This window comes from Balaenoptera ricei, chromosome 9 (assembly GCF_028023285.1).
Source record: "Balaenoptera ricei isolate mBalRic1 chromosome 9, mBalRic1.hap2, whole genome shotgun sequence".
NCBI lineage: Eukaryota > Metazoa > Chordata > Mammalia > Artiodactyla > Balaenopteridae > Balaenoptera > Balaenoptera ricei.
Window position 1 is genome coordinate 112,925,864 of NC_082647.1, and position 15,536 is coordinate 112,941,399.

Below are 15,536 nucleotides of genomic sequence, written 5' to 3' on the forward strand. Positions count from 1 at the left end.
TTCCAGGTGGAGGGAGCAACTGCAGAGAAGCAGGTGAGGTGTGGCCACAGCTCTGGGCAGGTTCAGCCCAGGAAGGCTCGTGGCGGGGAGGTGGGGACCCTGTGGGCAAGCTGGGCGGCCGTGTGTGTGTTGGGCCTGTCCAAGGGGCAGCAAGGGGGCTTCAAAAATCTAATTAATAGGAGATAAATGAATTTGGGGTTTTTAGGGGGAAATGTTTGAGGCTTTTCATAAATATTAATCACACGTATTTTGTTTGCTAAGGCATATCCCTCCTTTAAATGATAGATATATAATAGGTTTTAATTTGCAAAGGCAAGTTCCTATATATTCTCCCCTATTTTGTCTATTCCCTTTTACAGATAAGGAAAGTGAGGTCCAGATGTGGCAGCAGCAGAGGGTGGGTGGAACCAGAGCCGGCAACCCTGACGCCAGCTCCAGGCCCCTTGGGGAGGCTCAGATCTCCCTGCCCGGTTTTTATGTTTCTCTCCACGCGCTTTAGAGGAAGGTGATACGGGGTCTTCTCTCTATTGTTCTTCAAAGAATAAGGGTTTACCTTGTCTTAACTGTTTATCTTGTTAATTTACAGAATGACTTAGTGACATAACGAAGATGAGAAAAAACAAGAAAACGTCTGAATTAACCAAAGAAAGGAACCTTGTTCTTTCTGTGCCCCCAAAGTGGATTGCTGAGTCAGGATGCCTGGGACATCCTGACTAATGTATGCATTAGTGTCAAAGAATAATCGATTTTAGCACTGAAGTGTTCTTTAAGTCATCTGGTGCAAGTTGGAAAGTACTTATCTCTGAATTGGGCTCCCCAGCCTCTGAACACTGCTGAGGAAGAGTTCTAATGGTCAGAAAAGTCTGCCTTACTTCAAAGTCCACCCATTTTTAGCCTGTCTCTTCAGAGGTGACCTGGATTCAGATGTACCAGCATCTGGTGCTCTCAGGAGGTGAAGTTTAAAGTGTACCTTGGTACCCACTGTGACCTCACCGCCTCAGGTGACCAAAGGTTGCCCAAACAACTGCATTTTTATCCAGGGTTATGAGAGTCAGGTTATAACACAGGTTAAAATACAGACACTCTATTCAGAGGCCTATCATTCTTATTATCTAATGTGAGCGCTCCCTAAGTAAAGAGTGGTGATGTTTTTCTCTCCTATAATAATGCTTTACTCAGTGATGGCTGACGTGCTTTCCATAGACACTCAGGGAATGTGTGATTAAAGATAAATTCAGTTCACAGCTGTCAGGATTACCAAATTGTAACTACTCTTAAGCGAAGGCATTTGTTTGAGAAAAGATGAGATGCAATTTTCAGAACCGGTGGTTTAAGGGGACCTCCTGGGGTAATGGGCTCTTTTATACCTGGAGCTTATCTTCCTGAAAGACAAATAAGAGGTTTGGGTTTTGCTGTTAGTCTAAGAGGAGAATGCGTCTTCTGATCAACAAAGAGGGTATTTTACATCCCGTGGACGCACCCACTGGAAGTCCTGGCTGAGAATATTCATCGCCTTGTTCTCCTGGAGATTGGGCGAGCTGTCCACAGGGCCATTTGTCTCATGCTGTCAGCCACTGACAGCTCATTTCTACCAGAATGCATCCCATGGAAGGGTTCTGGATGCAATTCAAGTTACCTCTGGTAATGGCACCATTGATCAAGCTGTGGATGGGGTGCAGGTATCTGCCTGCCTTGGATGAATGGCTTTATTGTATCTTGTGAAAATTGATTTCCCTTTTGCTGAGGACACAGGCTGAAGGTATCTGAGACCACTGGATTAATGACCAAGTGGCTTTTAACAGATGAATGATGCCAAAGGAGTATGAATGGATAATCTTCTAGAGGATAAAGGGCCTTGCTTGTGAAATACAGCTGGAAATGTGACCTCTTCTGCAGCCACGATCCTCCCTCCTGGCTGAGGCTGGGCCAGCTGCCACAGCATTTGTGGTACAGATTTAGGGCTTCCATGAAAGAAAATCTGGTGATGAGTAGTATTTTTTCTTTTTTCTTTTTCTTTTTTTTTGCCACACCACACGGCTTGTGGGATCTTAGTTTCCCGATCAGACATTGAACCCAGGCTCTTGGCAATGAGAACACAGAGTCTTAACCACTGGACTGCCAGGGAATTCTCAGGGTATTTTTAAGAAGCACAACTTTTTTGTTGGTAAATATTTAAAAAACATTTTTTAAATTGAAGTATAGTTGAGTTACAATGTTGTGTTAGTTTCCGGTGTACAGCAAAGTGACTCAGTTATACATACATACACATCTACTTTTTTCATTCTTTTCCCTGATAGGTTATTATGAAATATTGAGTATAGTTCCCTGTGCTATACAGTAGGTCCTTGTTCGTTATCTATTTTATAAGAAGCACACCTTTAAGTGGGGTTCCTAGGAGGCCAAGTGGGGAGAGAGAAGAAGGTCCTGAGAAGTGACTGGGCAGCAGGCGCCTTGCATTTAATCCTCACAATAAGCCTGCCAGGCGCCCAGGGACCATCAGCCCATTTGCAGTTGAAGAAACTGAAGGGGATAAGCAAGTCCATCCAGGGCACACGGAGGGTCACGTCTGTCTAGCTCCAAAGCCGGGGTTTTCCAAGCTGCTTCTTCAAGGAATTTAGTCTAACTTGACAGCTCCACAGCCTGGACAAAGAGCATCTGCGAGCCGCAGTCTTTCCTCCAAGAGAGCCTAAGACCTTCCCATCTGCTGGCTCTGGGTCCCACCACCAGAAGAACTTCTTCCGTTCAAATACAAGTGTGCCTCTTCCATCCTAAAGACCCTTCTCTGGTGCCTCGAGATTAAATCTGACCCCCTAACAAGGCATAACGATCATTTAAGAGCTAGTCTGTTCCATCCTTCTGCCCCTGCCTGGCAGGTCCCAGCTCTGCTTCCACCTCCAGGCCTGCAGGGCTATCCCAGCCCACAAACAGGGGGACCTTCACCCCTCCACCGCCCAGCCACCCCCGGGGCCACAATCCTCCCTGGCCCCTTCACAGCCTCCTCCCCCCTGGGGAAATCACCCCTTCCCCTGCCATGCTCTTTCCCATTGCCATCTTATCTCCTGGCATACAGCAGAGGATCAATCAACATCTGCTGATTGAATGAATGAAACTCTTCTAAATCCATCATGTTACTTAATTGTCACAAAACATCCACAGATGTAGCTACATTTAATATGTCCATTTTCCAGAAAGGATACGGAGAAATCAGGTTACTTGATCAAATTCTTACTCTGAAGCCCTCATTGTATAATGGGGCAGTCCAATAACTGGTTTTCACATCAGTGATTTTCAGTAATCAAGAACCATGAAAATTCTCTTTAAAGTTATTTTGTTAAGAAGGTAGAGAAGTAGAACACATTGTAGGAAAAGTAGCATCGAAATACTGTAGAGTTTTCAGGCTTAATATTCAAACAATGGGCACAATTTTCTATAAATTAAATTAATGAAAGGTTAGCAATTTTATCATAGAACCAGAGATTTTACACTGTGCATGACCTCCTGTAAAACAACATGGCAATATGTATCAGGATGATAAAAATGTTCCAAGCCTTTGACCTAATCATCTCACTCCCGTGACGTTATCCTAATGAAATAATTCAAAAGCAAATAGAGGCCACACACATGGTGATGTTTTACTGCAGTATTACTCAGTTTTTTTCCTCTGCTTCCCTCACCACTTTCCTCATCATCCAACGAAAGCAGCAGACAGGTTATTTACAGACCACTTCCCCTCTAGATGGTGAGCTCATAAGGGCAGGAACCAGAACCTGACTCATCTTTGTATTTGATGTAAAATATATAATAAGTGCCTCTAACTTTTATAAAAGCAATATATAAGCACACACCCACACACATACGTACACACAGACTCCTCTATAAAAATCTAAAAAAAGAACACAGCGTTCAACAAAAGAGCCAAAACTTTAACAAAAGAACATGCTTAATTACATCAGAAGACATGTGATTTGGGTTCTGAGTTGTGAGAAGGACCCACAGGGGAATTAACCTCCTGTAGGAAACAGGACAGAGAAGGTTTTCCAGGTGAGGACATTTGAGTGCCAGTCTTTATAAAAAGGGGGAGACTGGGAAGGGACTCCAGGTGGGTCCTCAGCAAGTTCAAAGGGCACGATGTAAACTGGAAGTGGCCAAGCCTCCTGGAGGCTGGTCTGTGACCTGAGCCCCAGATTGGTTTAAAATCCACGGCCAAATGCACCCAGACTCTAGGAAACATGCAAATAAATCCACGGTCATACACTTTCTGCCTAGGTTCATGGGAGCACCTAACTCATGAAAGCACTTCATTGTGATAATTGGGTAGCAACGACTTCAGGGCAGTCTGTGTCTAACTTGATTTATTTCTCATAAAAATTAAGGTTTTGCCGCAATGTTTGCAAACAAAAGTGTCATTTTAAGCTATTCACAAATTTGCAAAGAGGAGCTGCTAATTCAAAGATCTCCAGAGGAGATGAAAACAAATTAAGTTCCTGAAATCAAGAGATCAGCCCCGACCCAACCCTTCTCCGTGTCTAACTTGTCAGAAGTGAGCAGAGCTGAGAGCTGTCTGCACTCAGGACACCCAGCATCTAAGCCTGGCGTGGACCTCAGCAAACCCAGAGCTGATCTTAGTTCACGAAGGAGGAGGAACACCATGGGGCATGCAAGTGCTTCTCTAAAGCATAAGTATCGACGCTCACTGGGCTCTGGGAGGATTCATGGAATACGATCTGAATCATTACTCCCACTAAACCAAAATGTAAGTAAACACACGGATAAGAAATCCGCTAGTACTTTGGAGTTAAGTTCTTGGTCTACATTGGGAAACGCTAACAAGAAGGTGAATAAAGCTTTTACATTAAAAAAATCTATTTAGAATACCATTTGCATCAACATGGATGGACCTAGAGATTATTACACTAAGTGAAGTAAGTCAGAAAGAGAAAGACATAGCATATGGTATCACTTACATGTGGAATCTAAACTACGATACAAATCAACATATCTATGAAACAAAAACAGACTCAGAGACATAAAGAACAGACATGTGGTTGCCAAGGGGGAGGGGGGAGGGAGAGAGAAGGAGTGAGAGCTTTGGATTAGCAGATGTAATCTAGTATATACAGGATGGATAAACAACAAGGTCCTACTGTACAGCACAGGGAACTATATTCAATATCCTGTAACAAACAATAATGGAAAAGAATATAAAAAAGAATATATATATAAAACTGAGTTACTTTGGTGTACGGAAGAAATTAACACAACATTGTAAATCAACTGTACTTCAATAAAATTGAAAAAAAAAAAAAAAGCACACTGAACCAGGAAAAAATATACCATATGGCTTATATCAGCAACTTACAAAATCACTGTGATCAGATTTAAATTCTCTTCATTTTAGTTTTTTTTTAACATAAAAAATAAGGCCAATAATAAACAATTCTACACCTCCAGAGACTGTAAATTGGAGTGAGAAAAAAACTTTATTTAGGTATTATTTTTTAGGAAAATTGCTTATTAGGAAGTCATTTCCTCTGGGGTGTTTCTCTGTGTAGATAATATTTATTAAGTTTCTCTTTTCTGCTTCGGCTGCTAGAAAACTTATTGTCAACTCTGCAGACCGTCTTTAACAATGAGTTGTTATGAAACACAGGGTGATGGGAGCATGTGTCTGTACTAACCTTTTCTCACTTGCCATTCAACAGTCATTTTCTCTCTGCCCTGAGATTTCAATTTTTAAAATATTACATACTACATATTTCTATAAACTCTAAAATCTCTAGAAAAACAACAAAAATGCATCAAAATCTCAAAAAGATCTCATTCATGCCTAAAGCTGCACAGCCCCACTGTGTGCTTCTCTTATTAAACTTGACTGGGAGGAAAAATTTTAAGAAAAGTGAGAAAATGAGCACCTCAAAGCAGTGGTTCTCCAAGGGTGGTCCCAAGATCAGCAGCACCAGAAACACCAAGGGAGGCACATATTAAAAATGCACATTCTCAGGCTCCAGGCCAGACCAACTGGATCAGGAACTCAGGGGAGGGAGTGCGTCAGTGAATCTGTGTTATAACAAGTCCTGGAGGTGATGCTTACCAGAGTTGAGCTGGGTGAACCCTGCCTCCTGGGCTCTGGGATCCCAGAAGAGCACGATACCTGCATGAGATCTGGATGTACCCAGCCACCTCCAGTCTCCCTGCATCTGCAGCCCCGTGTCCTGCGAAGTTGGGTCATCGTGAGGGAGAGTCTAGAATGACACGGGGGAGTGCAGCACTGAAGGGGGCAGAGACGTGTCCACACCGCGAGGGAAGAATACAGAAGAGGGGTTTGTGTGGGCTGCATGTCTGTGTCATGCACGGGGCTCCAGAGCACAGGAAGTCTAGAAAACCCCATGGGCCTCTATGGGTTTGTGTGTCTGCAACCCTCTATGGCATCCTAGCTCTTCAAGGTACATAACGGTATATACTTAGAAGGGCCTCAGCTTCTACAGGCTTAATGAAAAGATTTCAGAGTTATCAAAGGCACCAGTACAGGGTTTGAAAAGGCACTCTCTCAGGGAAGATGAAAAGATGTGTAATCAAGGCTGGTCTTAGAAGTCAATCAAAGGAAATTACAAAAATTTCACTTGTCTATCTTTTAAAGAGACTACCCATATTTTTAGCAGCTTTATCGAGGTATATTTTAAACACCATAAAACTCACCCCTTCTAAGTGTACAATTGAATGATCTTAGTAGTCAACCCAGTTAATAAACATTCTCTCACCTCAGTAAATTCCCTCCTGCCCATCTGTGATTAATTCCCCTCTCTGATCCTAGCTCTAGGCCACTACTGAGGGGCTTTCTCCTTGTGTAAATTTGCCTTCTCTAGACATTCCAAATAAGTAGAATCATACAATATGTGGTCTTTGCAACTAGCTTCTTTCATTTAGGATGTTTTTGAGGTTCATGCATTTTGTAGCATATATTTATCATTTGCTGATCTCTTTTTATTGGTGGATCTCTATTGTGTGGATATAATCACGTTGTTTATCCATTCACCAGCTGATGGACATTTGGGTTATTTCTATTTTTTTTTGGCTATGAAGGATAATACTGCTATGAATATTTACCTACACACCTTTGCATAGACATGTGTTCAGTTTCCTGGGATTGAATTCCAGGATGGAATTGCTAGGACAGATAAAATTTTTTGTTTCACTTTTTAAGAAAATGCCAAACTGCTTTCCAAAGCACATGGACCATTCCCACCAGCAATGCTTGAGGGTTCCAGTTTCTCCACATCTGTGCCAACACCTGATGTTGTCTATCTTTTTGATTAGAACCATTCTAGAGGGGGTGTACTGGTATCTCACTGTGCCTTTAATTTTTATTTCCCTAAGGACCAAGGAGGTTGAGCATATTTTTATGTGCTTATTTACCATTTGTTTACCTTCTTCGCTGAATTGTCTGTTCAAATCCTCTGTCCATTTTTTATTGGGTTGTTCATCTTCTTATCAAGTCTTTTGATCTTTGAGACAGTACCACAGTGTGTTAATCACTTTTACAGTATACATTTTACAGCTTTGTTTTTCTTCTTCTGTATTTCACTGGCCAGTTTTTAACTTGTCTTTCCATGTGGATTTTAAAATCAATTTGGTAATTTGCACAAAAAAAGTCATTGTATTTTTTTTTTACTGGAATTATGCTGAATACATAGATTTTATTTATTTAATAGAATAATTTGAGGCTGCTGACATCTTTACATTAGTGAGTTTTCCAATCATGAATATTGTCTATCCTTCCATTTACTGAGGATTTCTTTAATTTCTCTCAATAAAGCTTTAAGATTTTTAAGGGTGGCAATCGTCCAATTTTGTTAGATTTACTTCTAATTATTTGGTATGTATGATGTTATTTGAAAGAGTAGTTTTTAATTCATTTATATTTGTTTGTTGCTGGTATCTAGACATACAGCTGATTTTTACAAATTGATTTTGTAAAACAAACTTGGTATAATCAAGTATTAATTCTGATATTTGTAGCTTCCTTTATTTTTTTTATGGACAAGATCATGTCATCTTAAATAATGATCAAGTGTTTCCACAAGATTGGTATTATCTCTTTGGTAAAAATTTTGTAAAAATGTAATGTTGAAGCCATACAACGGGAGTAGGCTTTTCCTTGTGAGAAGGATCTTGATATGAATCACACACACACACACACACACACACACACACACACACACACATCATTAAGTGCTGTCCAACTCACTACATGTGGTTTAATTATGATCTTATCCTACTGTCTGAAATATACAAGAGAAAAACAAAAACAACCATGTCTAATTCTTAGTGCTTCTCACATGTTTTCCATGAAAGTGCTTCTAATAATTTGAAGTCTCCATATTTATCTTAAAAATTTCATAAAATTTTTCATTTTCCCCCAAAAATAGCCATATTCATTTTCTGGTGGAAATAAAGTTCTAAATAACTACCATCAAGTAGTACTGAATACTTCAGGGAGATATACAATCTCTGTACTCAGTGCTTTTGTGCTTTTGGTGTTCATATTCCCCCTCGGGTATAGTATTCCACGTTGGAGAATCAGCGCTAATCCCAACAAGGCCCTCGTATTTCAACATCAATGTCTTACATTTGTCAGTTTCCTTCCTTTGAATGTTTAAAGTAAGGTAAGGTGCACACATGCAGGATGGAAGTCTTCTGATCTCCGGCTTGAAGGGAATGTGTGCTGTGAACGTGAGGCTCATCTGAGGTACACCAGCACCAGAGAAAACCTGAAATCCTGAAAGTCAATAGAACACTCACTGTTTGTATCAGTAGGAAAAATCCAAAAACCAGTCCTGAAGAAAAGAAAATCCTTGGGAGATTGATCTATACAAATCAACAAAGTGACTATTTTAAGTTGTATGTTATTTGTGATCATTTATTTATATTCCAGGCATTCTTGATTTCAAACTTTTCTTCCTTTGATGCAAGTGACTTTGGCAGCTTGCAACTGAATCGTGATTTTCCTTTCCATCCAAGCTAAGTCTATCCAAGCATTTAATTTTACAAGGCGTCACTTTTGATGTCCTGTAATCTGTGATCTATCAGATGCATAACTTTTTCTTATTGAAAACATTGATTTTTGTGCACAGCAGTAGGATGATGAACTAATGTCAATTATTCACTAATCTCAACCAATTATTACAGGACATTCATTTCTGATAGAAACTGTTCTTATTTTTCAAGCAAATTTTTCAGTAAGAATTCCGAACACCATTTGCCCTGTCAAGGTCAGAATACCCTACAGCTAGAGACAGATGAAAGACAGATTATATCTAGTGAATACATTATAACAAAACTTAAGAGTACTTACATGATTAGACATTTAAATTTATTTCTGGGTGTATTCCTGAAAATAAAAAGTTGTTGCTGTTTCGATATAATTAGATCAAACCTTTGAATACAAATCCTTTTGTATCCTGTAATCTTTCTTAATCTAGTTTTAAAAAACCATATTTATCCTCCTTCTAAGAATCTTTAATACAATACCCCCAATCCTGCCTTATTTCATTCTATGCTGTCTCTCAAAGTGTAAAGGCAATGGCAGAACATTTAGAAGTTTGCTATCAGGGCAACAACCATCTCTCTCCCCAGACCATCAGTGCAACATTAAAACATTCTGTGAATCTCTGACTATACCATATTTATACAGGTTTTACTTTTGAACATTGTTTGATTATTCAAACAATAACATTATATCTTAATGTTAAAAACTGAATCAAACAGAAATAAGTCACTTTAAATCTTTATAAAATTTTAACATATCTACACATGATAAAGAATTAATTCAAATAATTTCTAAGTTCTCTAACTCTATACCCTAAGTGGGATATATCTTAAGGGCAAAAAGAACTGCAAAGAAATCTTGAACTTTAACCTGTAGGTTTCATGCTGGTTGCGGTATAACTAGAAGGTATCCTGTGTGTATCATGAAAAAGAACAAATAAGCAAATGTATTGACAGTGTTGGATTATATACAGAGATAGGGAGAGATGGGGACAGAGACAGAGCTCAAAAGAGATAAAACAAATAAAACGGCAAAATGTGAATAATAGGTAAATACAGCGAAGGGTATACCTCTGTTCTTTGTGCTATTTATCAACTTTTCTGTAGGTCTGAAACTTTTCTAAAGTTTCGGGGATTGAAAAAATCCTCAAGGATGGAAATCATGTCTTTCCGTCTTTTGTAAACATCGAAATGAGGATTCCCTGATTGTCTAAGGCCAAAACTTTGTTGTTGTTGTTTTGTCATAACTGACAAGAGCGACACAATATCTTGCATACTTAAGATGCCAACTATTTGAGCCACTTACATTCAAGCCATTCACTGAGTATCATTGACTCGGGAAGGCTCAGTCATGCCGCCGCGTGCCGCGTGCTGCAGCCTGGACCTCAGTCCTTGTGGTCTCCTCACCGACCCCAGGCACCAGCGCCCCCTCCCCACACTTACTTCACTCCACACCGCCGGTGGAGATGCTGCCACCGTCCTGCTTCCACAGAAGCTTCACGTCCTGTTCTATTGATTCCTTTCAAGACTTTTAAAATTTCCCGTGGTGAAATCTGGGTATCTGTGTGCACTTGGTGAAAGGCATCCGTGGAACCTCACAGCCCACACAGTGGGCATGACTGCAGAATCTCAGAATTGCCACAGACACTAATAGCGGCCCCGTGTAACCATCAGCCACTGACAAAGCCCACACCACACGGCCTGATGTCCAGCAACCCCACAGATGACGAGCTGGTAACCTCACAGGTGAGCCCCTCCCGTCTCTGAAACGCTCAGGCCATGGAGTTGCCTTCATCTTTTTGAGACATTCTGCCCTGGCTTCGTCCTAGCACCGTGGCCTTGGGGCCACACAGAGACGGCCCAACCCTCTCCCAAGGCAGGACCCTCATGTACTTGAAGATGTGGTCTTATGTCCAGAGTCCGCTCTCTTCTAAGCTGCGCTTAACTGCTTCATCCAACCACCATCCTGAGCCGCGGGTCTTCATCCCATCCTCCCTGGGAACCCACTCTTCTCAACACCCTCTTAAAGTGATGCCCAGATGCACGCAGCATCCCAGGTACAAAGTACTGATCCTTTAGGATGAGGAAACACCCTCCCTTGCGAACCAAAGCCATCCTGCCATTTTCTTTCATAAAGCAGACAAGGCTTTTGATCTCCCCCAGCCTCTCACTGGGAGTAAGAGGGGGTTCTCTTCCTGCCGAAGTTGCTTATGAAAAATATTCAACGATGTTTCACATTTAATCCACTTAGTAATGAAAAGTAAATGAGTCCAACAGGCATGTTTGATTTGTCTCGGAAAGAGAGAAACTGCTTTGCAAGAACAAACAAAGTTAAATTAAAATAAGCGACTCTCTTCAAGAGTGGAAATTGAATTTTCCCCCAAAGAACTAAACGTGTGTAAAACACTGTGCTGACACCGATAAGAGAGAGCAGCGCTTCCTGGAGCCCAGCTCCCGCGGGTCCCCGGGGCCCAGAGGGCAGGAACCCGCGTGCAAGGGCGTGGATGCAAATCCTGAAACTCACATGCACCCTACAGTACCTCCCGCGCTTCATCGGCGGGAAGTGCGCAGGGACCCCTGCGTGATCGCGGGCCGGACGCGCGTCCACCTACCGTTTTTGCAGATTGGGCAGCACTGGTCGGGCTCGTACACGGGGTCCACGCACTCGGTCTGTGGACACGCGGACACCGCGCACAGCACTTCCCCGCTGGCCTCGCAGCGGCACCGCTCGCACGGCGACACCTGCAACACAGGCCGCGGTCAGGGCGGTGTCTCCATCCTCGGCCCTGAAAGTCACACACTCACCAGCCCCGGGGTCCCAGAGCGTGAGGACGGGGCTGGGGCAGAGCAGGCTCCCCCGGGGGGAAGGGGGGGCACACCGATGGGGCCTGGGACGCTCACTCCCTCCCAGCTCCACACCTGAGCCTCTGTATTTTTATCAACCCACACAGTGAGCTTCTTTATAAGCTTTCTGTTGAAGAAAGGGTTTTGTTTCTTAAAAAGTTAAATAACATGTTATACTGAATTCTTGCCCACCCAGGCATCCTGCAGGTGAACCCCTTTCCCACAGCTCTGCCCAGGGCCACCCACCCAACCAGCCCGGCCCACGCCCAGCATCTCTGCTGTGAGAAGACAGCAGAACAGGGCAGGAAGGGCGGGGTAAGGGAAGGAGAAACGGGGGGCTTCTCAGGGCCGGGGACCCGGCCGGGAGCCGTCCCAACGTGATCTCATGTCAGTCTCATGGCAATACTAAACACCCCTACTAACATGATCGCCCTAGTTTCTGGCGAGGAAACTGAGACCCAGAGGCATCAGGCCACAGGCTGTGGGCAGACCTTTCATCAGAGGCAGGGCTCCAGCTCGAGTCCAAGGCCTCTCAGGGGTCATCACCCAGTGTCACCATGGCCTTCATCTCCAGGCTCCAACTGGCCTCGCTGCACTTTCCAGCCACTGGCCCCAATTCTACCTTTCTGGATGGCTCCAATCAAGCATAATGGCCATTCCTGGCAATGCTAAACACTGCCAACAAATCCTCCTGTAGTAACTCAGGCAGGTCGTGATGGCGATGATTTCTTTTTTCCTGGAAACCACCCACAGAGTGATTTTTTCATCTGGGTTGACCCATGACAAAGCAGAAACAGCACATGTGGACCCAGCAATCGTAAGCTGTGATGTGGAAATACGTGCTTTAAAGGACAGTGCGGGTGGGATGGGGGGTGCCAAACAGTTTTCTGGGCAGGGACGCCCCACTTGACTTTTGCGTACAACACGAGTGGCACGACCAGCACTACACAAACAGCACTCTCAGATGCTCCCTTGGTCTTACCGTGCAAAAACCCAAACTGCAATCTCCACCAAGCGGCCTGGTTACTGCATGAAGCAAACGCTCAATTTGTACTTAAAGGCACTAGACCACTGTCTGGCTGGGAGTCACAACGTAGGGGTGTGTGTGTGTGTGTGTGTGTGTGTGTTCATGCTTAGAAAGTAACAAAAGAAAGGAAACACTGAAAAAAAAACTTTAGAGTGGCCCGGGACAAAATCTTGACCTGGTCTGCATTATAGCCTTAGAAGTTAAAATCAATCTTACAACAATGTAAAGGCACGTTTTTGAGAAGCAGTGCTGGCACAAGAAGGTTCTCTCGCTACCCTAACAAGCATCTCTCTGCCCCCGCTCTCCTCCTGTCCTTGTCTCCTACCAGTTCTCTTTTCAGCCTGTAGCATCCTTGTGTCCGGGTGGGTTTACTCAGCAAGCAGGATAAGAAAAGGATTCGGAATTTTAAAAGCAGAGACCCTGAGTTGCACAGGATGTAACCGAGCAGGACCCTATGGGTCCTTCCCAGAATAGACCCTCACCCATGTCCTCAGCCTGTCTTTTGTCTGTAGAAAAACTTTAGCCAAAGAGTAAATTTAATCACAGAAGTGAGAAAATGCAGCAAGAAAGGAAAACAGTCAAGCAAGACAAAATAATACTTTAGCCGTTAAACAAAGTCAAGGACCTTTATTTTAGTTCCTCCTCAAGGCTTATAGACAATATTCTGAGCCGTGTCCTTTGAGCTGTTTTGCAGATACTGACATCCCCACCGGGTGGGAGAAGTTAGCTGCAAGCTGCCCACCAGCACGGAGACCCCAGACCAGCTGGAACCAGGAGGTTGATGATGCCGACTCCTGATGACCTCACCAGCAGCCAATCAGAAGAATGTCCACGAGCTGACCACGCCCTGCTTCTGGAACACTGTAAGACTCCTCACTACCTCCTCCAGGGCGGGACACACAGTCTGGAGGGCACTCGCCCGCTGGGTCAGACGGTGGGGAGGCAGCCCCTGCCCCGGGTGAGGTGAGGACAGTCCCATCTGGAGGGCTGGATAGTCAGGAAGGAGCAAGAGGGCCGGGGATGACTGAGGTCAGTCCTCAAGAAAGGGGCACGGCCCTTCCTGTTCTGGAAGGCTGTGGGCAGACCTTTCATCAGAGACAGGGCTCCGGCTCGAGTCCAAGGCCCTTCCCACCCCCTCCCTGTTCTGCAGGAAGCAGGAAAAAGCCCCACTTCGGTTTGGAATTTGAAAGGCGAGAAGGGCCCTTCTGTCCTGTCCCCAGGACAGGGCTTCAGGAGAACAACAAAGGTGCAACTTCAAATCAGAAAGGCATCATCACAGGCCCCGAGGAGCCCCTCCTGCCCGCTTCCTGGGCAGGCCTGCCAACTAAACCCTCCTTCCTGCTCTGGGCCTGAAACATGGCCCTCTCCCACCACAGAGCCATGCTCAAACCACACAAGCAGCCGAGACTGCTAATTTCTGAAAGGTCTGCAACATGATCAAAAATTGAACTGTGGGTTTTACTATCACACATTGGGAAATCCTGCTTCAACTATGTGGGGATTTGTTTACTTCTCAAAAATCAGAGCTGAGGCCTAGAGTCGGGGTCACGAGTGTGTGTGTGTCCCTCCCCGGCCTCAGCTCCCGGCCCTGCTCTGCCTGCCCCAGCCCACTCGTGTGGCTGGGATCCACCCCACACCCCATGGTAGCAGATGGGGCAGCCGGCGCCGGCGTCTGGGGCCCTGGTGGGAGGTCGGCCTGCCCAGGCCCTGATTGGATTCCACATGCTGCTCTGATTCCAGGCACCAGGTCTGAGCACCACCCAAGCCGAACAGCCCTCAGATACCAGCTCAAGTACCAGAAGGCCTCCTGTCAACCCATGTTCTTTGTCCTTCTGTGCAAACCGAAGGTAAGAATGCCCAGTGCATTGCTGGATCTGCGAGCAGGAACATGAGCTTCTAAGGTGTGTTTCTGCAATCCCGCCTGCTAGCAATAGCCACCTACACCTTGTATAACACGCCTAATGACAGAAATGCCATCCTCTGCAATCTTCCAGTTACAAATCAAGTTTTGTACAGAGCTTAGATGAAGCACCTAGCAGAACACCGGGCATCTGAGGAAGAGGAGCCATTCTCAAGGTACCCACTATGGGCTGGAGTAGTCAACCGTTGTGCTGGAGAAAAAGAGCACAGTCTTGCAGAATTGGGAGGGAGAGTAAAGAGGAGCTCTGTGCTATTCATTCATTCATCCCAGTCCTGAGCCCAGACTGATGAGACCCACTTGTGCTAGTTCCAGGAAGGTGGGAACATGGGTGATGGCTGGGGGGCGGAGGGGGAGGGGTTAGGAAGGCTGGCGAAGGGCCAGCGCCTGGACCAGCCTCGGATCCAGGTACCGATGCTGAGGGCTCTCACTGGCCCCCTCTTCTTTCAGAGTCACCCCAGCGACTGTGGCTTATGAATGACAGTGCTGCAAAGTGGATCTAACCTGAAGCAAAACCATGAAGAACAGACACGTCTGAGCATGTTTTCCACGAAGCAGCCGTGAATACAAAGTGCACAGCAGAGGAGAAAGAAAGATCTTAACTTGATGGTAGCTAAAGTATTTGCATAACTAGTTAGACCCTTAGAATGCTCAGTAATGATATACATGTCTGTATCACATGTACATGGGCAGTAAGGACTG

At 44.4% G+C, this 15,536-nt stretch overlaps 1 protein-coding gene across 1 annotated transcript in view; it reads right to left on the reverse strand.

Annotated features, from left to right (window-relative positions):
• VWC2 (von Willebrand factor C domain containing 2) overlaps positions 1-15,536 on the reverse strand; it is a 116,453-nt gene that overhangs the window by 81,582 nt on the left and 19,335 nt on the right. The window contains exon 2 of the mRNA XM_059932918.1: positions 11,658-11,787. Within this exon, the coding sequence (XP_059788901.1) occupies positions 11,658-11,787 (130 nt within the window). The remainder of the gene's footprint in view (positions 1-11,657; positions 11,788-15,536) is intronic.